Raw genomic sequence first — 22654 nt, forward strand, 5'->3', positions numbered from 1 at the left:
GCAGGGCCATCCGGGTCAGTCTGTGCAGTAGAGGGCAAAGGGACCAGGACAGACAGCTCAGAGGGTCTAGCTGGGGGCTGAAGTCCAGAATGTGCGTCCTCCCTGCCCCCCACCCAGTGAGGCGGACTCCCAGGGACCCAGCGTTCCTCACTCCCCTGGGTCCCCGCAACACAGGGCCACCTCCACCCTCCCCTTATCTTATCCATATTGCAATTGCACGTTCACGTGTCTATCTCTCCCACTTCAGATGCGGGCTGGGCTTCACTCAAGACCTTTTTGGCCAGAACTGATTTGCCCGGCTTGGAAACAATCCACTTTTCTCAAACAAAAAAGAAGAATGGGATTCAAGACCCCAGGAGCCCTGTGCAAATAAGGCCAGACCCCACTCCAGGAGGCAGTAAAGGAAGAAGCCCGTTGCTGGCAGGAGGTCAGAGCAGGACCAGCTGCTTGGCTGACAAGGTAATGACCAGACACTTGCTCTTTCTCCTAAGTGGGGGCAGGCCTGGGCCTGGAGTCTGAGCTTCCACAGGACCTAAGGGGTCCCTGCATCAGGGCTGGGGGGGGGGGCAGGCAGCTTGTAGAAGAATGCAGAGGTGATTTTGAACAGGGTGATGTGAGTTCTGAGAGAATGTGTCTGAGAGTGCTGCCTGATGCTCTATTCCTAGAATCCCATAGGCACTTCTGGGTTCAGTGGAAAGTGTGCTGTGATCGATTAGCAATGTCTGCACTGGGTATAGGATAAGAAGGGGAGGCCTGAAGGCTATGTGTTTGCCCATCCCAGTTAGCAGGGCCGTGGGAGAAGGGAGCTGAGCAGATTACTAGCAGTAATAGTCGATACCATCTATTAAGCACTTAGAATGTTCCAGTAATCCTGTAAAGTGCTTTTCCTGCTCTATTTCTTTTTTTTTTAAGATTTTATTTATTTATTTGAGAGAGAGAGAATGAGAGATAGAGAGCACAAGAGGGAAGAGGATGAGAGGGAGAAGCAGGCTCCCTGCTGAGCAGGGAGCCCGATGCGGGACTCGATCCCGGGACTCCAGGATCATGACCTGAGCCGAAGGCAGTCGCTTAGCCAACTGAGCCACCCAGGCGCCCTCCTGCTCTATTTCATTTGATTCTCAAACCAACTCCAGGAGATAAATGCTGGTTTTGCCCCCCTTTAGAAGATCAGTTCCATGGGGCACCTGGGAGGTTCAGTCTGTTGTGCATCCAACTCTTGGTTTCTTGGTCATGATCTTGGGGTCATGAGATTGAGCCCTGCATCTGCATCAGGCTCTGCTGCTGGGCGTGGAGCCTGCTTGAGATTCTCTCTGCCTCCACTGCTCCCCCACTCTCTCTCTCTCAAAAAAAAAAAAAAAAAAAGGTCAGTTCCATGAGGGCCATGATTTTATTTATCTGTATTATTTAGTGCTGTGTCCCCAGCCCCTCACAGAATACCTGGCAGGCACTCAATTAAGCATTTGCTGTGGAGTGGATTCACTCTCATTTTGCAGGTAAGGAGACAGAGCCCCAGAGCAGTAACTTGCTTCAAGTCATGCAGCTAGTAAGTGCTAGGAAGCTAGTAAGTCTTGCAGCTAGAGATGCGGATCTCTTGTAGAACTTTCTGAGATGCTGGAAATGTCCTGTAACCTCTTCTGCCCATGACAACAGCCACTAGGGCCTGTGCCTGTGATGGACTTGAACTGTGGCTCAAGCAACTAAGAAACTGAATTTTTAACTTTATGTAAACCTAGCTAATTGAAATTGAAATGCCCACGTGGGGCTGTTGGTGACCGTTTTAGCCCAACACCGTTCTAGAGCCTGAGGGCTTGCTTGCCTCCCTTACACTGATCCCCGATGCCGGATTCAGAATGTGGTCCAGGTTCTCCGCAGAAGTGCAGGAATACACTGGGACGTTTTCCGTGATCATTCCACCAGGGAGGGCAGGGGTGTAACCAACGAGTGGACCTACGAGCAACTGCATTTGTGCTCTTCCGGCCGCAACAATTCTGGGCAGGCTTTTTTCCATGTTGTCTAATTTTGCACATGAGAAATCTGAAGATTCCAGAGTAGGATATGGCACCGTCAGGGTTACCTGCTGGCCTTGGACCCAAACCAGGTTCGCAAACCTGAAGTCCCAGGCATTTCATGTTAATCACCGGCAGGAAGAGAAGCACATGGTCCGTCTGGCATGCCACGAAGGAGTCAGGCTGTGGGCAAGGCCAGCTGAGTTAGGGGCCTCCGTGGTAAGCGACCAGACCCAAGACAGAGTCCGGCTCCAGGTGAAACCGTGACCTGCGGGGAGCTTCCTGGACATCTTCTCTGGGACACCTGCTTCCCCCTCCATCTTGTCGCTACCTCTGTCCGGGGGTTGGCATCTTTCTTCCCCTCTAGTCACAGCATGATCTTGAGAAGGTGCCGTAAGTTGATGAACGCTAAGGTGTCCATGACTACTAGGAAGTGTCCGCTTCCCGACAATTTCTATTTTGACGAGAAGCAGGGGCTTCAGCCAAGAACTGCTCTCTGGCCCGCAGAGGGTCAGGCATCCTCAGCAAAAGCTCATATGCATGCAGTTGTATGTGGCAGGCACCACGGGAAGTGGTGGTCATGCATGACGTCATTTAACAAGTGCCACCCCATTTGGAGATGGACTTGAACTGTGGCTCAAGCAACTAAGAAACTGAATTTTTAACTTTATGTAAACCTAGCTAATTGAAATTAGCTTCAGGCACGCTGAAGCTAAGTAGCTGGTCCAGTTCGCAGCTGGGGGTCAGAAGCCAGGCCAGGGCTCAGACCCAGGCAGAGCTGGGGAGAAAAGCGATGGGGATGAGAGGGAAGGAGGAAGGCGCAAGTGCCAATTGCAGGGAGGCGTTTTTTCTTTAATCTGGGATGAGGGTCTGAGGACCCACAGACTGGGGCCTGTCTCCTGCTGCGGCTCTAACCATGCGGGCCTGATCCTCCAGAGGCATCTGTTGCTTCTTGTCCTCGGGTCTAAACAGTTACAAACTTACAAGAGTGAGCAGGCCAAGAATTCTACTTGACTTTGTGATCCTGGTTGGCCCCTGGGCCTGCTCCTTTATGCCGGGCTGCGATTTTTCTAGATTACTCAGCCTTTGGGAGGGAAGCTGGGCCAAGGACAAACCCTTGGTGAGAAGAACAGACTGTTTAGAGAACAAGCCCACCTCCTCCGCCCTCCCGCCTCCCCTAGGAGGCTGGGGAGCCTGCAAACTCCCTGCCGGGGGGCGGGGCTGGGTGCTCGGAGCAGTCCTCGTGGTCTGCCCCTGCCAAGCCCAGCTGCTCTCGGGGAGCCTGGCTGGCAGCTCACTGACACCCTTCCCTGCCTCCCCTTCCCACGGGCTGTGACCTCGTGGGCACCAGAAGGTCAGCACCAACTCAGGAGCCAGAAAGGGAAGCAGCTTGCAGCCCTTCCAGAGAATCTTCTAACGCACTAGTTAAGTCTGGGCACTGGCCCACGATGGCACGGGGTCTTGTCCTGGTTCCTGAACTTACCGTCTGCGTGGTACTCGATCGATGTGCTACGCAGTCCTGCAGAGCCTCTGCGTCCTCATCTGTAAAGTGGGGAGAACAGTAGCACAGACCCTGAAGGCCGCCGCAAGGATGACGTGGGCCCCCGAGGGAGTGTGGCACAGGGCCTGTGTGTGACCTGCCCTTCACCTGGGCCTCCCTTGCCTACGCCCCTCGCCTGCCCTTTTTTCGCCCTTCTGTGGATCCAGATGACATGTTCTTTACCAGGGGCACTCTGCTGTGACACGTCTTTGAACTGAAGTATTGAGAATAGAAATAACACGAGCCTCGCGTGTCCCTCTTTGGTGACAGTCCTACCTGCCCCATCTGGCCGGCAGTCTCAAAGAGCTCCACACTCAGGCCCCGCACTTGGGGTTTAACGCTCTGAGATGGTTGTCTTGAAATTCTTAATAATTCTATTTTTGGGGTTTGGATTGTGTAAGCGAGGCCGGGTGGGACAATGGAGCGTGTGCTGGCGGGCTTGGGTCACAGGTTTACATCGCTGTCGCTCAGTGGGGGCTTGAGCACAGGTGCAGGAAGGCTTAGAGCCTCTGGGCCCTGCCCACCAAATTACATGGCCCCAGGTGCTGTGAGGGTCTGCATGTGCCCCACAAGTGCCCCCCCCCCAGGGCACACGGCACAAAACAGCCAGTAAAAAGCACCAGGACAGATCAGAGACTGCAAAGAAAGGAAATAGCTTTTTCCTGCTTTCTGAACAAGGGGCCCCGCATTTTCATTTTGCCCTGGACCCTGCAAATGCTGTAGCTGGCCGTGGTTCCATCTGGTGCCCAAATCTCAGAAGCGTCAGGGTGTTGAGCCGCTGTCAGGGGGTACCCACTAGGACAGCCTTTGGGAGGTTGATTAGAGCCTTACGAACACGTACTCCCCTGGCCCAGCAACTCCGCTTTATCATTAGGGATGTGCACAAAGTGTGTGTATAAGAATGTTCACCTGGCGTTAATCCTAATAGTGCAAGCAGCCAGATGCCCCATAGGGAGGGAGGGTCAAGTGCACAATGAAGATGGAGGACTTGGATGCCACTGTCGGAAGCATATCGCAGAACTTACTGGCATGAGAAAAACTCATGGTATTTGCAAAAGAGGAAAAAAGGCAGTCAGCAAAGGGCCTGTACCACATGACTTGATTTGCATAGCTGCGTGGGGGAATTTATGCATGCGGAACGTACTGGGCTGATTTACACGTAAGTACTGAGAGCTGTTCTCCTTGGGTGGGCGATTTTTTTCCCGTTCGTGGGTGTCTGTGTTTCCAGCTTCCATGCACAGAGTGCACCTCACTTTTCCCATGGCACAGAGGCATGACGGTGCAGATGGCAAGGTTAGTTTCGACCTGTGGACTGTGGAGCCCGCTTGCCTGGGTTCAAAACCCAGCTCTGCTCCCTACAAGCTCTGTGACCTTGGGCAAGCGATTTAACTTCTCTGGGCCTCAATGTCCCCATCTGTAAACAGGGAAAGTAATACTACCTCCCTCAAAGAGGCAAGGAGACGAGTAAATAAGTGCAGGGAGCTTAGAGCAATGCCTAGCACATAGTAAAGCTGTAGCTAGTGTGGTTATTGTCGTAAAGAAATTATATAAAAGAAAAATCTGGAGACACAACAATATTAACAATGATTATTTTTGGATGGTGCAGAAGTGAGTGGTTTATTTTTCCTTTTGGACTTTTCCATCTTTCCCAAGTTAAGCGTGCACTTCTTTTGTAACTTGAGAGAAAATATTAAAGAAAAAACCGTGAAAAGGTGGTGCGCTAAGTGTTGGGGAAAACAGGATGAATTCAAGTTAGCCACATTTGCATGCTTTTCAGGCCAAGATCACGAGTGGATTCTGGAGCTCGTCCCAGGCCCTTATTCCAGACCTCCCATCATGTTGCGTACCTTCTCATTCATAAAGGAGCCAACAGCTGGTGGACAGATGCCAATGCCAAATGATAGACTCTCACATTGAATAGCTGTAGCTAAATCTCTCAGACAGAGATATATCCATATACATGTAGAGATACATACATGCATCTAACTACCTGTATTCTATCTCTCCGTCTCTCTACTATGTATGCAATATGTATATATAGAGAAAAGGAATATTTAACTACAGTTATAAAAAAGAATACTTCCCACCCATAGCCCCCGAATATAACCCTAACATGAGACTGACCATGATATAGTAATTGCTCATTTACTTGTTTGCCTCCCTCCCTAAAATTCCTGAAAATGTCTTCTTTCTATCCCTGGCACGTACCACAGTGCCTGGCACATAGTAGAAGTTCCCTAATAGTCTGTTGAATGAATGAATAAGTGAATGAATGAATGTGCTCAAGTAATAGCATAGATTCATGCGTCAAGATACAGACATAGAATGAGATGTGGGATTAGCTGTTTTACGGTGGAGATGGGTCAAGGGAGGGCCAAAGATGAGCAAGTAAGCCTTAGAGTAAAGATGATGCCTGAGGAAAGTCTTGAAGGGTGACCGTGTGCTTGTCCCCACAGAAAAGGGAGGAGAGGTGAAGAAACAGTGAGAATAGCGTTCAAAGCATCCTCTAGGTGACTCCAGGGTTAGTTTTACCCTAATTCCCTTTAAATTAAAAAGATACTTTCTATACTTTTGTTTCTCAACAAATTAGTGATGTTTAATACAAATCCCAATTATCAAAAGTAATTTTTTTAAAGATTTTATTTATTTATTTGACAGAGAGAGACACAGCGAGAGAGGAAACACAAGCAGGGGGGGGTGCAAGAGGGAGAAGCAGGCTTCCCGCCCAGCAGGGAGCCCAACGCGGGGCTTGATCCTAGGACCTTGGGATCATGACCTGAGCCGAAGGCAGACGCTTAACGACTGAGCCACCCAGGTGCTCCAATAATTTCTTTTCAAGTCCCATAAATGTAATGCTTTTCAGGAAGAAGCAGCGTGTGAATGTGCAGTGGGCTGAACTAGGGAGGGAAGGGCAGGCTGGCTCTGCGCTCAGTTGACCCCATTTACAGGTGAGGAAACAGGCTCAGGATGGGACGTGCACTCTGGAGAAAGTGAGAGAGCTTACCCAGGCCAGTCTGCCCCTCCTGTGGGCATGAGCCCTGCAGCCAAGCTGTCACAGCTGCACCTTTATTTTGCACTTTGCCACCCAGCCCCCTTCCCTCACACCCCAGGGCAGGCAGCCTCTGGGGAGAGGTGCATGGTGAGGGTGGGACAGGGCCTGGACCCAGGCTGCTCAGGGACCACATGGTTCCTGGCTGGGGATTATCTGATGGAAGGGGCCTGAGTGGAGTGTTGTGTCTAGCACAGAAAAAAACAAAGACAAGCCTTGAGTATTTGCCTGGTCATGCTGACTCCCCATCCCTATTTTTCTTTTCTGTCCAGGCCCACCTTCAGGGGCTGCATCTAGCCTTGCTTTATGCAGCCCTGAAGGATGCTCTGAATCCTTTCCGGAGAAGGCAGGGAGTAGAGAAACAAGGAGAGACGGGTGTTTTTTGTTTCTTTGTTTGATTTTGTTTTTGTAACAGCTTTATTGAGATACAATTCTTGTACCGTAAGTTTGCCCTTTTAAAACTGTACAATTCAGTGGGTTTTGGTATATTCAAGTTGTGCAACCATCATTATCATCTAATTCTAGAACATTTGTATCACCCAAGAAGAAATCCCTTATACTTAAACAGTCACCTCCATGTATCCCAATTCCCCAGACCTAGGCAACCACCAGCCTACTTTGTCTCCATGGACTTGCCTTTTCTGGACACTTCATATAACTAAAATCATACAATCTGTGTCTTTCTTGTGTCTGACTTCCTTCACCGAGCCTAATGCTTTCCAGGTTCATCCATGCTGTAGCATGACATAAGTTTGACAATTCATAGATTGGTGGGTGATGCTTAAATTCATTCGTTCCACAAATATTTACTGATTATTGAGCACCTACTGTGTACTAGTCCTGGGGGCCCAGCCAGGAATAAAACCAACAGTAAACTCTTTCCTGGGAGGTTTCTAGGGGGGAAGAGAGACAATAGCCAAATGAATAAGAAAGTGATTTGTAATATTCGACGGGCTAAGAGCTACGTGAAGTGCAAAGCTGGAAATGGCCAGAGCGATGGGGGGGGGTGGGGGGCGTGGGGGGCTGTCCTTACCTAGAGGGGCCAGCGGAGGCCTCACCTTAGGGTGAGCGCAGCGTACCTATGAGTTAAGACTTGGGAGGAAGTGAGGGAGCTAGGAGGCTGCCGCGATGACCCCTCGCAGTACTCGGGTCAGTACCTAAGGGCTGCACCAGGGACGGTGGCGGACCAGAGCGGGCGTTTCCAGGTGCGAGGCTGGGGCCCCCGCGCACGCGGGAACGAGTTGGGCGACGGGGGTCTGTGGCCGAGGTGGGCGCCCCCCCGCGACCCCGCGCTTTGACCCCCTCCCCCCAGCCCCCACACACCGCCCCCTCCCCCCGGCCCCGCGCGCCACCCCCTTCTTCGGCCCGCGCGCTCCCCCTTCACCCCGCGCGCCGCCGCCCCACCCCGACAGGACCCCACGCACTGCCCCCTCCCCCTCGCGCCGCCCCCTCCTCCGGCCGCGCACGCCCCCTCCTGCGCTCCGGCCCCCCTTCCCGGGCGCGAGCCCCCCCCATCCCGGGCGCAGGCCCCCCCCACCTCCCGGGCGCAGGCCCCGCCTCGGCGCCGCCTGAGCCCACCTCCTCGCGGCCGCCGCCATTGGCCGCGCGCGCCGCCTCCGCCCTCGGCTTCGCACTTCCTGGCGGAGCCATGGCTGCGCAGCCGGCCGGACCCGGGGCTCCGGCTACCCGGCCCCGCCGCCGCGTCCGCCCGGTCCCGCCACCGCCGGGGGTCTCCGCGCCGCTTCCGTAGCGCGCCCTCCAGGTGGGCCTCCGCGCGCGCCGTCGGGGAGTCGGGGGGTCGGGGGGCCGGGCGGGGGGGAGCGCCCATCCGAGCGAGCGGTGACCCCCGGCCGCGCCTCCCCCTTTTCCTCCCCGCGGCCCTGGGTGCTGGGGGGCGCGGCGGAGGGAGAGCCGAAGGTGAGACAGGTGCGGCCTGCGCGGCCCGGCACGCGCGGCCCAGGTGAGTGTCCCCGCGTCCCGCCGCGGGCGCGGGCCCGGCCGCGATCCGACTCCGCCTCCCTCCGCCTCCTCGCTGCCGGCTCGAGCCTGTCCGGCGGCCGTTGTGCCGGCAGTTCGGCCGGGGGTGGGGGGGAGGTGTGGGTGCGGGTGCGGGTGCGGGCGAGCGACCGCAGCGGCCGCGAGACCCGGGGCTGGTGAGTTGTGGCGGGCGTCCGAGTCCATTTCCCGATCGCTGAGGTCGGCCAGGTTCAGGGTAGAAACCGGGAAGCAGTTCGAAGAGCAGGCTCCCCGGGGACCCTCCGTCCGGACGTCGCCTCTGTTCCCATGTTTACTAAAAGACCTTTAACGCGGAACTGGGGATCGCCCCTGCCCCTGTGGTTGGCCTTGACCCTTTCATCTGCCTCCAGGAAGCCCAGGGGGCGGCTGACACCTAACGCTCCCACACACATTGGCCCCAAACCACTCGCCCCGAGACAAAAGGGAGCCTCCACCAGGGGAAACTCTCAAGAAATCTTGGCCTAGAAACGAAAGCTTTCAGCGCTGAGAGCAGACCCGAGCCCCGGCTGGCTGCGGGGGGGGTGGGGTGGGGGGTGGGGGTGGGGGGGCGGTGGAGAGAGAGAGGGACCTGCTGCTTTCTGGGGTGTGACCTTGGTCAGGCCTCTCTACTACCTGAACCTGGGCGTCAGAGATGATCGGGCACCTGTCTCAGAGGGTGAAGGTAGAACAGCCAGCAAGCCCTGCATGAATATTGGTTTCCTACCTTTCCCTCTTGAACCCTCTAGCAGCCCCCAGGCAGTCAGAAGGGACAGGGGTGGGTACAGCTGGCCTTTGTCACAAAGTTGCTAGTTTGTCAAAAATCTAGTTGTCCTTTCCTTTCCCGAGGGAGCTGGACAGGATGGATTGTGCCCCAAGTTACTCCCGTGGGAACACTGGATCCCCTTCCTCGGTGTGACCCCCATTATCTTGACACAATGCTTGCTTCTTGTGACATTGTTTGTTATTAGCCTGGGTTGTTTGTTCAGTAGGTAACAAATGGACTCATCTCAACTCAGCAGAGGAAAAAATTCCTCCTTAAACCCAGTATGTGACTTGTGCCCATGTAGCTAGGGTTGTCCTTCCTTTGTGCTTCCCATTCCCCCCAAGCCCCCCAAAGCCTGGCTCTGTGCTATTATTAGTGAGGTAGTTGGCATTTCAAAGCTGGAAGAAACTTTCACATTGCCTGATACACCAGCCCATCCCAGAGAGGTGATTATGAGGTCTAGAGAGGTAAACATAAATGTTCAGTTTTATACTGGATGATTTAGGCAGGGCACTCTGCCTGTAGGCTGTTTTTTTTGTTTTGTTTTGTTTTGTTTTTTTAATGGCCAGGCAGGGTAGCTTAGGGGTTGAGAGCAAGGAAGCCTCCCTGGGTTGCATTCCCACCTCTGCCGCTCCTTCCTGACCATGTGACGCTAGGCAAGTGACCATATCACTATCAGCTTTCTCTTCCATAAAATGAGAATAATAGTGCTGGCCTCTGGGGGTTTTCTGGGGATTAAATCAGTGAAGACCTAGAAACACACTTGAAGGAAAGCACCCGTGTCTAGAATGTGACAATATTTCATATGTGTCTTATCATCACTGCATCACATCCCGGCCTTCATCATATTTTTAAAGTAAGATACTCTCAAACACTGGGCCACATTCAGCAGAGCTTCCTGGTGAAGGGTCCACGACTGCCCACTTTGAAGCTGGACAGGCTCAGGTTTGAGTCCCAGCCGTTTACTAGCTTTATGACCTGGAGGCCAGTGTCCATATCTGTAAAACGGGATGTGACAGCCCGGCTGAGTAGTTGGGCTCAAATGAGATCGCATGCGCACATCCCTTAGCCTGGTTCCTGGGTCACAGTCTGGGCTTTGAAATGATAACTATTGTCATGATAATTGTGATCCAGCCAAAGCCAAAGAAGAAGAAGCCCTCCTCGGGATCAAGCATCAAAAGGCAGATATTTGTAGGAGGTGGCCTAAAACACACGGTGTCAGGTTTTAGTGAATAAATGAACGTTAGGTGTCCCATCTGACTCTGATTCTGATTCTAACCTGATTTTTTTCATCTCCGAGTACTAGCGTTCTTGATAACATACGGTCTTCTCTCTCTCTCTTTCCTCCGTATGACTGCGCCCCGGTTGTCATCGATGTCTGCCAGCAGAGCTGCGATTAATGAACGGCCTAGGGTTTACTTTTATATTTTTTTAAAGATTTTGTCTATTTATTTGACAGAGAGAGACGGCCTAGGGTTTAGTATCACAGCTCAGAGGTCCTGTTCTCGTTCTAGGGCTGCGGTCTCTTTTATGATGGAGGGAAGCCGGCAGACGCGAGTGTCACGGCCGTACAAGATCAGCGAATCCTCAAAGGTCTGTGAGTAGTCGCTCGCCACCTGTGCAAGTTGCCTCAGAAGGGTGGTGTTTTTCTGATGAGTTCATTCCTAATGTACAGACTGACTTTCTGTTCTTGGTGGTGGGGGTAATCTCCTTAATGATGAATAGAGAGGTAGCACGGGCACGGGATGGAAAACGTCCTAAACTCAAGAGGAGTGGGGGGCGGGGGGGACATTAGAGATAAGACCTCGACCCATTTGTTCTTCGCCTCAACCTGAAGAGGTAGATGAGGCAAAAGAAAAGCCATGGGATGTTGCATCCCTGGCTGTTAAGGACCCAGACTCTTCCCCCAGTCGTGACTTACTGGGACCCTAGGAGCAAGTGAGGGTGGGTTCCCCAGGGCCAGGCTACCAAACTGTGTCACATCAGGATTACCCCAGGAGAAGGTATCTGATTAGAAATGCATATGCCCCGCCCCACCCCAGAGGGGCTAAATTAAAATCTGAGAGCAGGACCCGGGAATCTATACCTTTAGCAGACTCTTCAGAGGACTTGGAGCAGCCCCTGTCCCCCAAGCTACTGGAGGAATAAGGATTGGGGGACCGATTTGCAAGGCAGCCTGTATTTATACCTCTTCCTCTGTAAATATTAATAACACCTCTTTTCTTTAAAAGTGGCTCTTTTAGGGCACCTGGGTGGCTCAGTTGGTTAAGCAACTGCCTTCGGCTCAGGTCATGATCCTGGAGTCCTGGGATCGAGTCCCGCATCGGGCTCCCTGCTCCTTCGGAGCCTGCTTCTCCCTCTGCTTCCCTCTCTCTCTCTCTCCCCCTCTGTCTCTCATGAATAAATAAATAAAATCTTTAAAAAAAAAATTTCACGGGACTGTTAGGAAAAAAATATTTTACAAGAAGATTGAAAAAAAAGATTAAGGAATAGCACTTTAGATAAAGGGAGTTGTGAGCAGCCTGTAGATTTGAAGGGAAAACAGAGGGACAGAGGTTCTGCAGATGTGCATGATAGGAAAATGGGGTGTAATTTTCAGGAGAGGTTGGTTCTCCAGAGAAACGGGCTCCTGTTTCCATCTGAGTTCCCGAGAAGGCGCTTGCCAAGCCTGGCTTTATCTGCTGTGAAAACCCAGAGAGGTCTCGCGGCTGTCTCAAAGAGGCTTTGTTTCGGACCCTGGCTGCCTCTGCAGAGACAGTGTAGCCTTCTCAGTGTGATAGTGCTAGAAATCTTTGTTCTTTAAAGCCACATCCTGAGTTTGTTTCTGTCTGAACCTATCCCTTAGTTAGATTGTATTTATGTTTCTAATTTTTTGTATTAAAGAACCCAAATGGTAAGTGTATCTTCAGTTTTCTAGACATTAAACACATCTCTGTAGCCAGCACCCAGGTTACAAAAGAATGTTACCAGACCCTCCCCTCCCAGTCTCCAGCTTCCAGGACTGGCATTTTATCTGCCCTGAACTTACTGTAAATGGGACCAGGGGGTAGGTAAACCCGTGTGCCTGGCTCCTTTACGGGTTAGTACGCTTCCGAGGTTCATCCTGGTTGCTGTGTGTAGTGGGTGGGTGGTGGTTCCTTCCCCCTGCGCTAGAGTCTTCCCTTGTGTGACGGCCACTGTTCATTTATCTGCTCTGAAATGTCTTCATCCATTTTGATGATGATTTTTTTTTTTAATATGAAATACCCCATACCTGCTGCATTCTGGCTAGGTTAGCTGCTGAGTGGCTGTGTGTCTTCACCCACCTTGCCTTGCCTCTGATGAAGGCAAGGAAATAAAGGAATGAATAGGGTTAATACCATCAAAGAATGTAGGGGTCGGGCCTTCCAAATTATAGGAAATGCTTCGAGACTGTTACTCATGTCCCTTTAAAATTGGGAAGTCACGTTGCTCTGGATTTTTTTTTTTTTTTGAAAGTGTTCATCTCTGCAGCTACACGAAAATAACCAGAAACGGGGTTGTAGTTGAGACCCAGGTGAAGAATGAAACGTGCCTACTTAGCATGGAGACCCAGTTTTAGAAAGAGTGGCTGCTCTTCTCCCTGCCCTGGCTCACTGGAGCAGATGGTCCCCTCGGCAGCTGTCATCTGGGGCTGTCCCTCCCCCGTCTCCCCGCCCCCTGGAGGGCTCTTTCTCTTTTTGCACTGCAGATGGGGGTCCTGTATACACCCATTTAAGTGTGGTGGTGCCACATTCCCACCAGCTTAGAGACAAACGGGGGGCCAGGTTGGGCAGGCTGCCCACTCAGTTCCCCTCACTTCTCAGGATTTTGAGCCTTCACTGTCACGAGATAGCCTGCACTGCTCTGGTGCTTTTATACTTCCTTCCTTTAGTCCACGCCCAAGAGGGGCCCCAAGCCAGGGTGCGTTGGAGCCCTGGCCATTTCTGCTTCATTAGAAGCCCAAACCAGGCCAGCCTGGCTCTCTCTGCCAGTAACCAGAATAGACCGAGAGACCGTGTACGGGACCTTGGAGGAACCATCCTGTAATGTGACAGCCGCAGAGCCTGGAGCTCGGCACACTTGGAAGGAAGCTTTGGGCAATATCTGTCTGGTGTCTTCAGTGGAGTGTGAGAACGTGGCCTGCACCTGTAGTCTAGATGGGGTGATTGGTGTGGGAAGTGTCTGGACCAGGAGGGACCGGAGGGAAATAAAGTATCACAATCACAAATGCGTTGGAGGCAGGAAGCAAAGAAGGAGATGAGACCCATGCAGTAGGGCATGGCTTGAGAGGTGACCTGCAGGAATGCAGGGAGCCCTCAGCCTGTCACCCCTCGCCCCACCGCTTCCCCTTGCAGCCTTAGAGCCCAGCTAGCCCCTTTCCTCAAACACCCTCAAATAGGCCAGTGGCCTCGCAGATGTGTCTGGACAGCCTCTGTCTCCCTGTGCTGAATTTTGTGGTGTTTCCGAGGTAAATAAGCAGCGTGCAGATCCTGAATGCTCAGAGCCTGATCGGTCTTCTAAAGATGGAAGGGCTGCTGTCTTGGTCTGACAGATCTTTGCATCCTCCAAAGCACATGGCAGGCCTACAGCATTCAGTCAGTGTCTCCCAATTGATTGAATTAATCCATTTTAATTGTTCATATTTTTTCATTATTTTGTTAATTCCGATGCTGTATGGTGATGAAAAGTTTGGGCTCTGGAATCAGACCTAGCTTCAAATCCCAGCCCTGTCACTGAGTCACTGTGGGACTTCGGGCAAGTTTCTTCATCTCTCCAAACCTCACTTTTCCTCATCTGGGAAATGGGCATGGTAACAGACCTTCCCTTGAAGGGTCATCGTGACCCTTGAATGAGAGAGCGCATATCCAGGGCACAGTGCAGGACACATATAAGCCCTGCCCTGGGAAAAGACCACGTTCCTGCACGTTTTGTGATTTCTCGCTTTTAGTCTCGGCGACGACTAGTGAGGCCATGTTTCTGAAAGTAGGAGCCCCAGAGCACCTTAGTCTGGAAGCATTGCAGTGTCTGGGACCGCCCACATCCCTGGACCCATCTGTAGAAACGGTGGTCTCGGGGTGCCTTGGGTGGCTCAGTCGTTAGGCATCTGCCTTCGGCTCGGGTCGTGATCCCGGGGTTCTGGGATTGAGCCCCGCGTTGGGCTCCCTGCTCCACGGGAAGCCTGCTTCTCCCTCTCCCACTCCCCCTGCTTGTGTTCCTTCTCTCGCCGTGTCTTTCTCTGTCAAATAAATAAAATAAAAAATCTTTTAAAAAAAGAAAGAAACAGGGTTCTCTGTAGCATGGCTGGATGCTGAGCACTTTCTAAAACATAGAGCAGTCTTCAGGGTGAGGCCTCGGTGGGAGCTCCAGCTCTACTGGAAGCATCTCTTTGCCACATTCTGTCTCCTGTACTCCCCATGCCTCATCCTAAACGCCCTCATCCTCACTCGTGAGACCAGGAAAAGGGGGCTGAGAGGTGGCTTGTGGCTTTCCTGAGATCACACAGCTTGTGAGTAGCAGAGCTGGAATTCAAACGCAGATTCTGTCCGAGTGTTGACTAGGCTACATTTGAGCAACTTCACCATTCTGATAGGACAGCAGATTTCGTTTTCTTCTCCTTTTTTTAATTAACATGTATTATTGGTTTCAGAGTCTTATACAATACCCAGTGTTCATTGCATTACATGCCCTCCTTAAAGGACAGCAGTTTTTAGACCTATTTGCTCATGGCCCACAGTAAGAAAGGAAGGGGGCAGGGAGAGAAGAAAGAAAAGTTCCAGGAATTCTATGCAGAAAGAAGAGAGGAAGGACAAGAGAGAGAGAGAGAAAGTAAGATTTTAAGAATCGTGTATATAAAGAAAGAAAGTAGGAAGGAAGGGAAAATGGTAAGTTAGTTTTTAGGAACTGCATTTGATGTATCACTTTTTTTTTTTTTTAAGATTTTATTTATTTGACGGAGAGAGACACAGCGAGAGAGGGAACACAAGCAGGGGGAGTGGGAGAGGGAGAAGCAGGCTTCCCGCCGAGCAGGGAGCCCGATGCGGGGCTCGATCCCAGGACCCTGGGATCATGACCTGAGCCGAAGGCAGACGCTTAACGACTGAGCCACCCAGGTGCCCCATCATTTTTTTTTTTTAAGATTTTATTTTTAAGTAATCTACACCCAACATGGGGCTTGAACTCACAACCCTGAGATCAGGAGTCTCCTGCTCTTTCTTCCGACTGAGCCAGGACTTGCATTTGAAAAGGAAGAAGGAAAGCTACAATAGAGAGAGAGAGGGAGAGAGAGAGACACACACACACACACACACACACACACTTCCTGCAGGCTCTCTGATCTGCTGTTCCCCCCCCACACACACACACACCCTTACTTCCTGCAGGCTCTCTGATCTGCTGTTCCCCCTTCTCTTTCATTGTATTGTACGTGCTGGTCGTGGGGCACGAGATGGACCCCAGGGCCCTGCAGCGGGGAGCAGGGGCGTGGGGGGGAGGGGCTTGGCATGCTCCCCCCGGGAGCTGACCCCTGAGCCGTGGTCTCTGCTGCCGCAGGTGTACCGCTGGGCCGACCACTCGAGCACGGTGCTGCAGCGGCTGAACGAGCAGCGTCTGCGCGGGCTCTTCTGCGATGTTGTCCTGGTGGCGGACGAGCAGCGCGTGCCGGCCCACCGCAACCTGCTGGCCGTGTGCAGCGACTACTTCAACTCCATGTTCACCATTGGCATGCGTGAGGCCTTCCAGAAGGAGGTGGAGCTGGTCGGCGCCTCCTACGTCGGGCTCAAGGCCGTGGTGGACTTCCTGTATGGCGGGGAGCTGGCCCTGGACGGTGGCAACATCGACTACATCCTGGAGACAGCCCACCTGCTGCAGATCTGGACGGCAGTGGACTTCTGCTGTGAGTACCTGGAGCAGGAGGTGAGCGAGGACAACTACCTGTACCTACAGGAGCTGGCCTCCATCTACAGCCTCAAGCGGCTCGACGCCTTCATCGACGGCTTCATCCTGAGCCGCTTCGGCACGCTGTCCTTCACGCCCGACTTCCTGCAGAACGTCTCCATGCAGAAGCTGTGCGTCTACCTGAGCAGCAGCGAGGTGCAGCGGGAGTGCGAGCACGACCTGCTGCAGGCTGCCCTGCAGTGGCTCACGCAGCAGCCCGAGCGTGAGGCCCATGCCTACCAGGTGCTGGAGAACATCCACTTCCCGCTCATCCCCAAGAACGACCTGCTGCACCGCGTCAAGCCGGCCGTGTGCTCGCTGCTGCCGCGGGAGGCCAACTGCGAGGGCTTCATCGAGGAGGCGGTGCGCTACCACAACAACCTGGCAGCCCAGCCGGTCATGCAGACCAAGCGCACGGCGCTCCGCACCAACGAGGAGCGCCTGCTCTTCGTGGGCGGCGAGGTCTCCGAGCGGTGTCTGGAGCTCAGCGATGACACCTGCTACCTGGACGCTAAGAGCGAGCAGTGGGTCAAGGAGACGCCCCTGCCGGCCCGGCGGAGCCACCACTGTGTCGCCGTGCTGGGGGGGTTCATCTTCATCGCTGGCGGCAGCTTCTCCCGGGACAATGGAGGGGATGCGGCGTCCAATCTTCTTTATAGGTATGACCCCCGCTGTAAACAGTGGATCAAGGTGAGATTAAAGCCAGATTATTTCTTTACTCTTGATGGCTTTTTGGTCACTTAACCTAGCCTTGACTGCCCCCTCCTCTCAGGCCTTGGCCACCGTCCCGCTTCTGAACGAGGCGTGACGATAAAGTGACGAGCCCTGTGATTCCCACGCTCCCGGGTGCCCGCACCCTGCACGGGGCGCGTGAGGGTCGACTGGCCTCCGGGTGCAGGCCCGGTCATTGTCTGGAGCGGTGCTTGCTCGCTGGTAGAACGTTCTATGGCAGTAGAAACGCTCCACACCTGTGCTGGCCGATACCCGAGCCGCTGGCCACACGTGGCGATGGAGCACTCAAAATGTGGCCAGTGGGACTGAAACACTGAATTCTCTATTTTATTTCATTTTAACTGATTTACGTCCAAGCAGAAAGGGCCACGGGAGGCTAGAGGCTGCCATGCTGGATAGTGCCGGTCTCGAGATTTGACCCAGAGTTCAAAGCCCTTTCCCCTGTCTCAGAGTCTCCCTGCAGCTCCCTCTTTGGGAAGTGTTTGGAGCTCGTGGAGGGAGGTCACCAAGGCTCACGCCTGCTGGCAGGGGTGGTGAATTCTGGGAACTGTGGGTCTTGGCATATCGGACCTGAGTTCACACCCCAACTTGGCTAAGTCATAGCTGTGGTGGATTTCAGACTGGTCCTTGCCCTCCGAATTTCAGCTTCTGCCTCTGGAAATGGGGTGGGAGGGCGTTGTCATTCTACAATCAGAGGCTGTATGTTGCTCAGGGCGGTTGGCAAACGCCTGGCACAGGGAAGGTGGACCCTTCTCTCGTGAACACCTCCCCAGGCCACCACCCTAGAAAATCAGTCTGCCTTTATACTCACACCTCAGTGTTCTTATTTAACTTGATGGGGTTTTTTCCTGGGCGCAAAACACAGAAGGGACTCCAATGACCTTTCTGTTTTATTCTTAAAAAAAAAAACCTAAAAACCCCCGTCCAAAGTCTATGTCCTGCCACTGGAAAGTGGCTCCCAGCTTTGGAGCCCGTCCTCAAAAGCTTTGTAGTGGCGGTAGCCTGAAGGTGTGGTCTCCTCCGGGACTGTGTTCGTTTCTGTGTTCTACCTGAATTATTTAAACAAACAAACAAACAAAATGGTCTGCTTTTTAGTTTCCTGTTGATTGCTCTTAACACGACAGCAATTGGCATTAATTTTAAAAGTATCTGATGTGGGGAGGAGCAAAAGGAAAGATGAATTTTTATTCCAGGACACCACGAAACCAGTTTCTGAACTGTATGTTCTGTGGAACTCAAGCCCACGAGGTCAGCCACGTGACCAAACAAGTTAGGGGAACTGTGTTCTCCGTCCCCTTCTTGGGGACTTGCAGTGCCTCTAGGGTCCTGGGAGCTCTGAGAAGTCCCTCTCAAGAGCCCCCTTTTCTTCAAGTTCGACTTCCTTCTCCCAAACACACTTGGCCACTGCTTGACCTTCCTGGGCTGTGTGTTCCATAGAACCCATGTGGGAACTCTGTGCTCGATGTTGACATGGTCCAGGTATGGGCAAGGGAAGGTACAGATGTCCCGCCTCCACAGGTGGCCTCCATGAACCAGCGCCGCGTGGATTTCTACCTGGCCTCCATTGAAGACATGCTGGTGGCCGTCGGTGGCCGGAACGAGAATGGAGCTCTTTCCTCGGTGGAGACTTACAGCCCCAAGACCGACTCCTGGTCCTACGTGGCCGGCTTGCCAAGGTGATGGGGGCCTCCGTGGTGGACTCTGCAAACGTGATGATTTTGTCCACCTCATTTTCTAGATATCTTGACCTTCAAATCCAGGAAAAAATCTCCTGGCTTATAAATAATGGTGGGCAGACCAGGGGGGCAGAGGGCATGGTGGTGACCAGTCAGGGCTCTGGTTTCAGACCATCCGGGTGCACGTGTCAGCTCTGCCGATCAGGCAGATCTCCCTCAGTTTCCGAGTCTGTTTGGAGTTTCAGGGAGAGGGTATTAAGTTGAGATATCGAGAGCTTTCCCTAGGAATGTCCCTGAGTGTGGGCTTGGGTTGTTCCAAGAGGTGACAGATCTGTGACACGAGCCAGAGTCTTCAGCCCGCTCTCTCTTACTCCATCTGTAAGGGAAGGGAAGGTGGACCCAGCGGCCATGATAACGCCTGCCCCATAGGGCTGTCAGGGCGAGATGGTCCTTGGAAGCCCCACCCCCCGACACGCAGCATCCAGTGCCCGGGGAGCGCCCGGTGCCCTCGCTCCTCCTCAGTCGCTCCACATCGAGGTCTGCACTTAGGAGCACTGGTCATCATCGCAGATCCAACAGAAGGTGCTTGCCGCTGATTTTACCAGCTCCTTGTAGTTGAACCTGCAGGCACGCTTTGTGAACAGTCTTGCCGTGGGGCACAGGCAGCTGTCTTGCACAGCTCCCCGGGAGCTAGAAGGACATGTGGCGTACGCCGCAGGTTGTGAATCGCGGTTCTGCAGTCTCTAGCTGCTACCACCTTCGCGTAGAGGTTCTAAAAAGGCGATGGAGTAACACCTCAGACAATCGGGATAGTGGCTTCTGATTAGCACGTGCCATCTCTTGGGCCAGGTGCTTTAAGTGACGAATCCCTTGAGCCCCACAGTGACCTGGTGGGGTGGAGGTAGGCGCCCACATAATTTGTCATCCAAACTAGGATGGCAGTGAACTGGGGAGGTTAACAGTGTAGATACCGACGGTGTCGTAGGTAAACCAAGACTTCTGGTCTCCCTAGGTTTAGGTACTGTTGTTTTATCATCCCATTTCACAGACGGAGAAGTGGGGCTTCACGGTAGTCATAAGAGCATCTGCTGCCGTCACTTTCTCTGGGGCAGGTGGTGTGACTTACGTACCTCAACACTACAACCACCCTGGTTTTTTCATTCTAAACGGGCCTGAGCTGCACGGGGTTGGAGTCAACGTAGCCCATGACGCCGTGGTCATTGGTGTGTGCGTGTAACGGGACCTCCACGAACCTGCAGCCCAACCCAAGAGTCGCCCCGGGCTGCCCCCCAGACTCTCCCCTCCTGCTGCCCCCGGCCTGCCCCGTGCAGCCACTCCCCTGAGTCACCTCCCCTTCTCCTGTCACCTGTGTTTGCAGTTGGGTTCTGTTCTTTTCTCTTCTTGTTTTTATGTCAACTGCACTTTTTAGAGAAAATTAAAAACTGAGCAGAAGGTCCAGATTGCTCCATAGACCTTCCCCGCAGATCATCTTTCCCTGTTGGTAACATCTTGAAGTCACAAGCAGTCGCACGTGTTACAGCCCGAGTGGCTGCAGTACCTGAAGGGGGGTCACCCCGAGTGAGGACTCACTGTCTGTGTTGTACGTTCTGTGGCTCGGGACAAAAGTGTGGGACACGTGTCCCCAGCGTCGCACAGAGGAGGTTCACGGTCCTGAGGCTCTCTTGTGTGCCACCCATTCGTCCCACCCTTACCGTGAGCCCCTCGGATATTTCGCTGTCCCTCTGATCTTTTCCAGAATGTCGCAGAGTTGAATTGTACTTTGTTTGGTTCCCATTTGCGGTATAATTTGATTAGGCGCCTCTGTGTGCCTCCATCGCACCGCCTCGTTGTTTTCAGCTCCTCCAGGAAGGGTCAGCCTCGTGATTCTCCCCACTCCTGAGTGGGGGAAACGGAGCGCGGGGCAGAGCCCAGGCGGCGTGATGCCGAGCCGCATGTCCATTTCCCTGCCTGGCTCTGGCACGTCTTGTCCCGTGACCTTGCCCCGTGTCTGTAAAGTGTGCATGGCATGCCTGCTCTCTGCATGGTCCCCTCAGGTCCCCACTGCCCCCCGTCTTCCCAGAGAGTGGGTTGCCCCCCCCCCCACCTTACTCAGAGGAAGAGAGCGCAGGCCCGGCACCGGGAGGTCCGGCACCGGGAGGTCCCGCCCCGGGCACGGCCCTGAGCCCCTTTCCGCCTCTGTCCATCCCCACCCTGTCTCCCCGCAGGTTCACCTACGGCCACGCGGGCACCATCTACAAAGATTTCGTATACATCTCGGGGGGCCACGACTACCAGATCGGCCCCTACCGCAAGAACCTGCTGTGCTACGACCACCGGACGGACGTGTGGGAGGAGCGGCGGCCCATGAGCACGGCGCGCGGCTGGCACAGCATGTGTAGCCTGGGGGACAGCATCTACTGCATCGGCGGCAGCGATGACAGCATCGAGTCCATGGAGCGCTTCGACGTGCTGGGCGTCGAGGCCTACAGCCCACAGTGCAACCAGTGGACCCGCGTGGCGCCCCTGCTGCACGCCAACAGCGAGTCGGGGGTGGCCGTGTGGGAGGGCCGCATCTACATCCTGGGCGGCTACAGCTGGGAGAGCACGGCCTTCTCCAAGACGGTGCAGGTGTATGACCGTGACAAGGACAAGTGGAGCAAGGGCCCCGACCTGCCCAAGGCCATCGCCGGCGTGTCCGCCTGTGTGTGCGCCCTGAAGCCGCGGCTGGAGGACAAGAAGAAGAAGGGCAAGGGCAAGAGGCACCAGGACCGGGGCCAGTGACACCAGGACCGGGGCCAGTGACGCCCCCGTGTCCCCCCCCCACCCCCGCCCTGCCTGCGCCTGGCGGGGACCTGCTCCCCGCCACCACCTGCCAGAGCGTCTAGACCAGCACCAACTTCGTAGCATCCTGGAACCATGATGTACTTCTTAGCAGCTTTTTTTACTTTTATGATTCTTGGTATTTCTATGATATCACAGTAACCGATTAAATATTCTATATAATTTTACATATTATCTTGCTTGAATAATTAAATCCGGGCCCAGGCAGGAGCTAGCCCCTCATCTCTGTGCAGGGCTTCTTCCTTCGTTCTGAGTCTCCCCGAGGATGCCCCCGCACCATCCCCCCCGAGAGTACCTAGGGCAGGGCTTATGCAGAAATTTTTGTGAGCGAAACTAGGGGCCGTGGTGGGGACAGTTGGGACCCCCCCAGGCCATGCCTCTCTCAGCTTGGCTGAGCTGTTAGATTCTTGGCCCCACCTCAGAATTATCCATTCTAAAACTACCAGGAGTAGGGGCAGAGGGGGTGCCTGGAAACTAACCAATTTCTGGAATGACTGAGCACCGTCCACGTTTGGCGATCACAGGCAACGTCAAGTGCATTCATGTTTATGAGTGCGGACTCTGAGCCCCCAACAGGGCAACACCTGGGACTTCTCACCAGGCAGATGTTCCCACCAGGATTTCCTGATCTGGTGACTATTGTTTCTCAGTAGTCCCGTTTTCCTGATGGGTAATCTTCCTAAATTCTAAAAGGGTCCAGGTAATCAAGAAACTTAAAAAAAAAAAAAAAAAAGCATGAAACTCTTAAACATTTTTCTGTAGCGTGCTTTTTTTTCCCTGAACCCACTATTTTCTTATGTTACTGTCATACTGAGTCCCCAAAATCTGTTCATTTCTCAGGAAAGAAAAAGTGGCCATCCTAGAATTTGCCATTGTTTTCTCTGGCTTGGCTCCAAGAAGCCCTCGACAGCCCCTCCATGAGTGAGCCGAGCACATCTTGCTCCCTAAGGAGGATGTCAGGTACCCACCCCCTCCCCAACTCAGCTGTCCACTGCGAAGTCGTTTTGTGCTGCTGGGCAATTCTTTAACAAGTCCTAGTTCCCTCATTCATCACGCGGTGGGTCAAAATCACTGCCTCCCAGGGCTCGGCGCCTTCAGTCCGTATAAGCTATTAATGTG

General features: G+C 53.5%; 1 protein-coding gene across 3 annotated transcripts; it reads left to right on the forward strand.

The window, feature by feature from the left end:
* Positions 1-264: 264 nt before the first annotated feature.
* Positions 265-21702, forward strand: KLHL36 (kelch like family member 36). 3 transcript variants are annotated; one of them, XM_028092792.2, is made up of 5 exons: positions 265-459; positions 10868-10946; positions 15903-16976; positions 18537-18694; positions 20920-21702. In XM_028092792.2, exons 2-5 carry the CDS (start codon positions 10884-10886, stop codon positions 21473-21475), a joined length of 1851 nt encoding a protein of 616 aa, XP_027948593.1. In that variant the 5' UTR covers positions 265-459; positions 10868-10883; the 3' UTR covers positions 21476-21702. The 3 variants fall into 3 exon arrangements, with proteins under 3 accessions (XP_027948593.1, XP_027948584.1, XP_027948602.1); XM_028092783.2 differs by lacking the exon at positions 265-459 and adding an exon at positions 8218-8357; XM_028092801.2 differs by lacking the exon at positions 265-459 and adding an exon at positions 8481-8555.
* The last annotated feature ends 952 nt before the right edge of the window (positions 21703-22654 follow it).

Source organism: Eumetopias jubatus, unplaced genomic scaffold, assembly GCF_037043125.1.
Source record: "Eumetopias jubatus isolate StellerSeaLion01/CBP00866 unplaced genomic scaffold, mEumJub1_p1.0 scaffold_10, whole genome shotgun sequence".
In the NCBI taxonomy this organism is placed as follows: domain Eukaryota; kingdom Metazoa; phylum Chordata; class Mammalia; order Carnivora; family Otariidae; genus Eumetopias; species Eumetopias jubatus.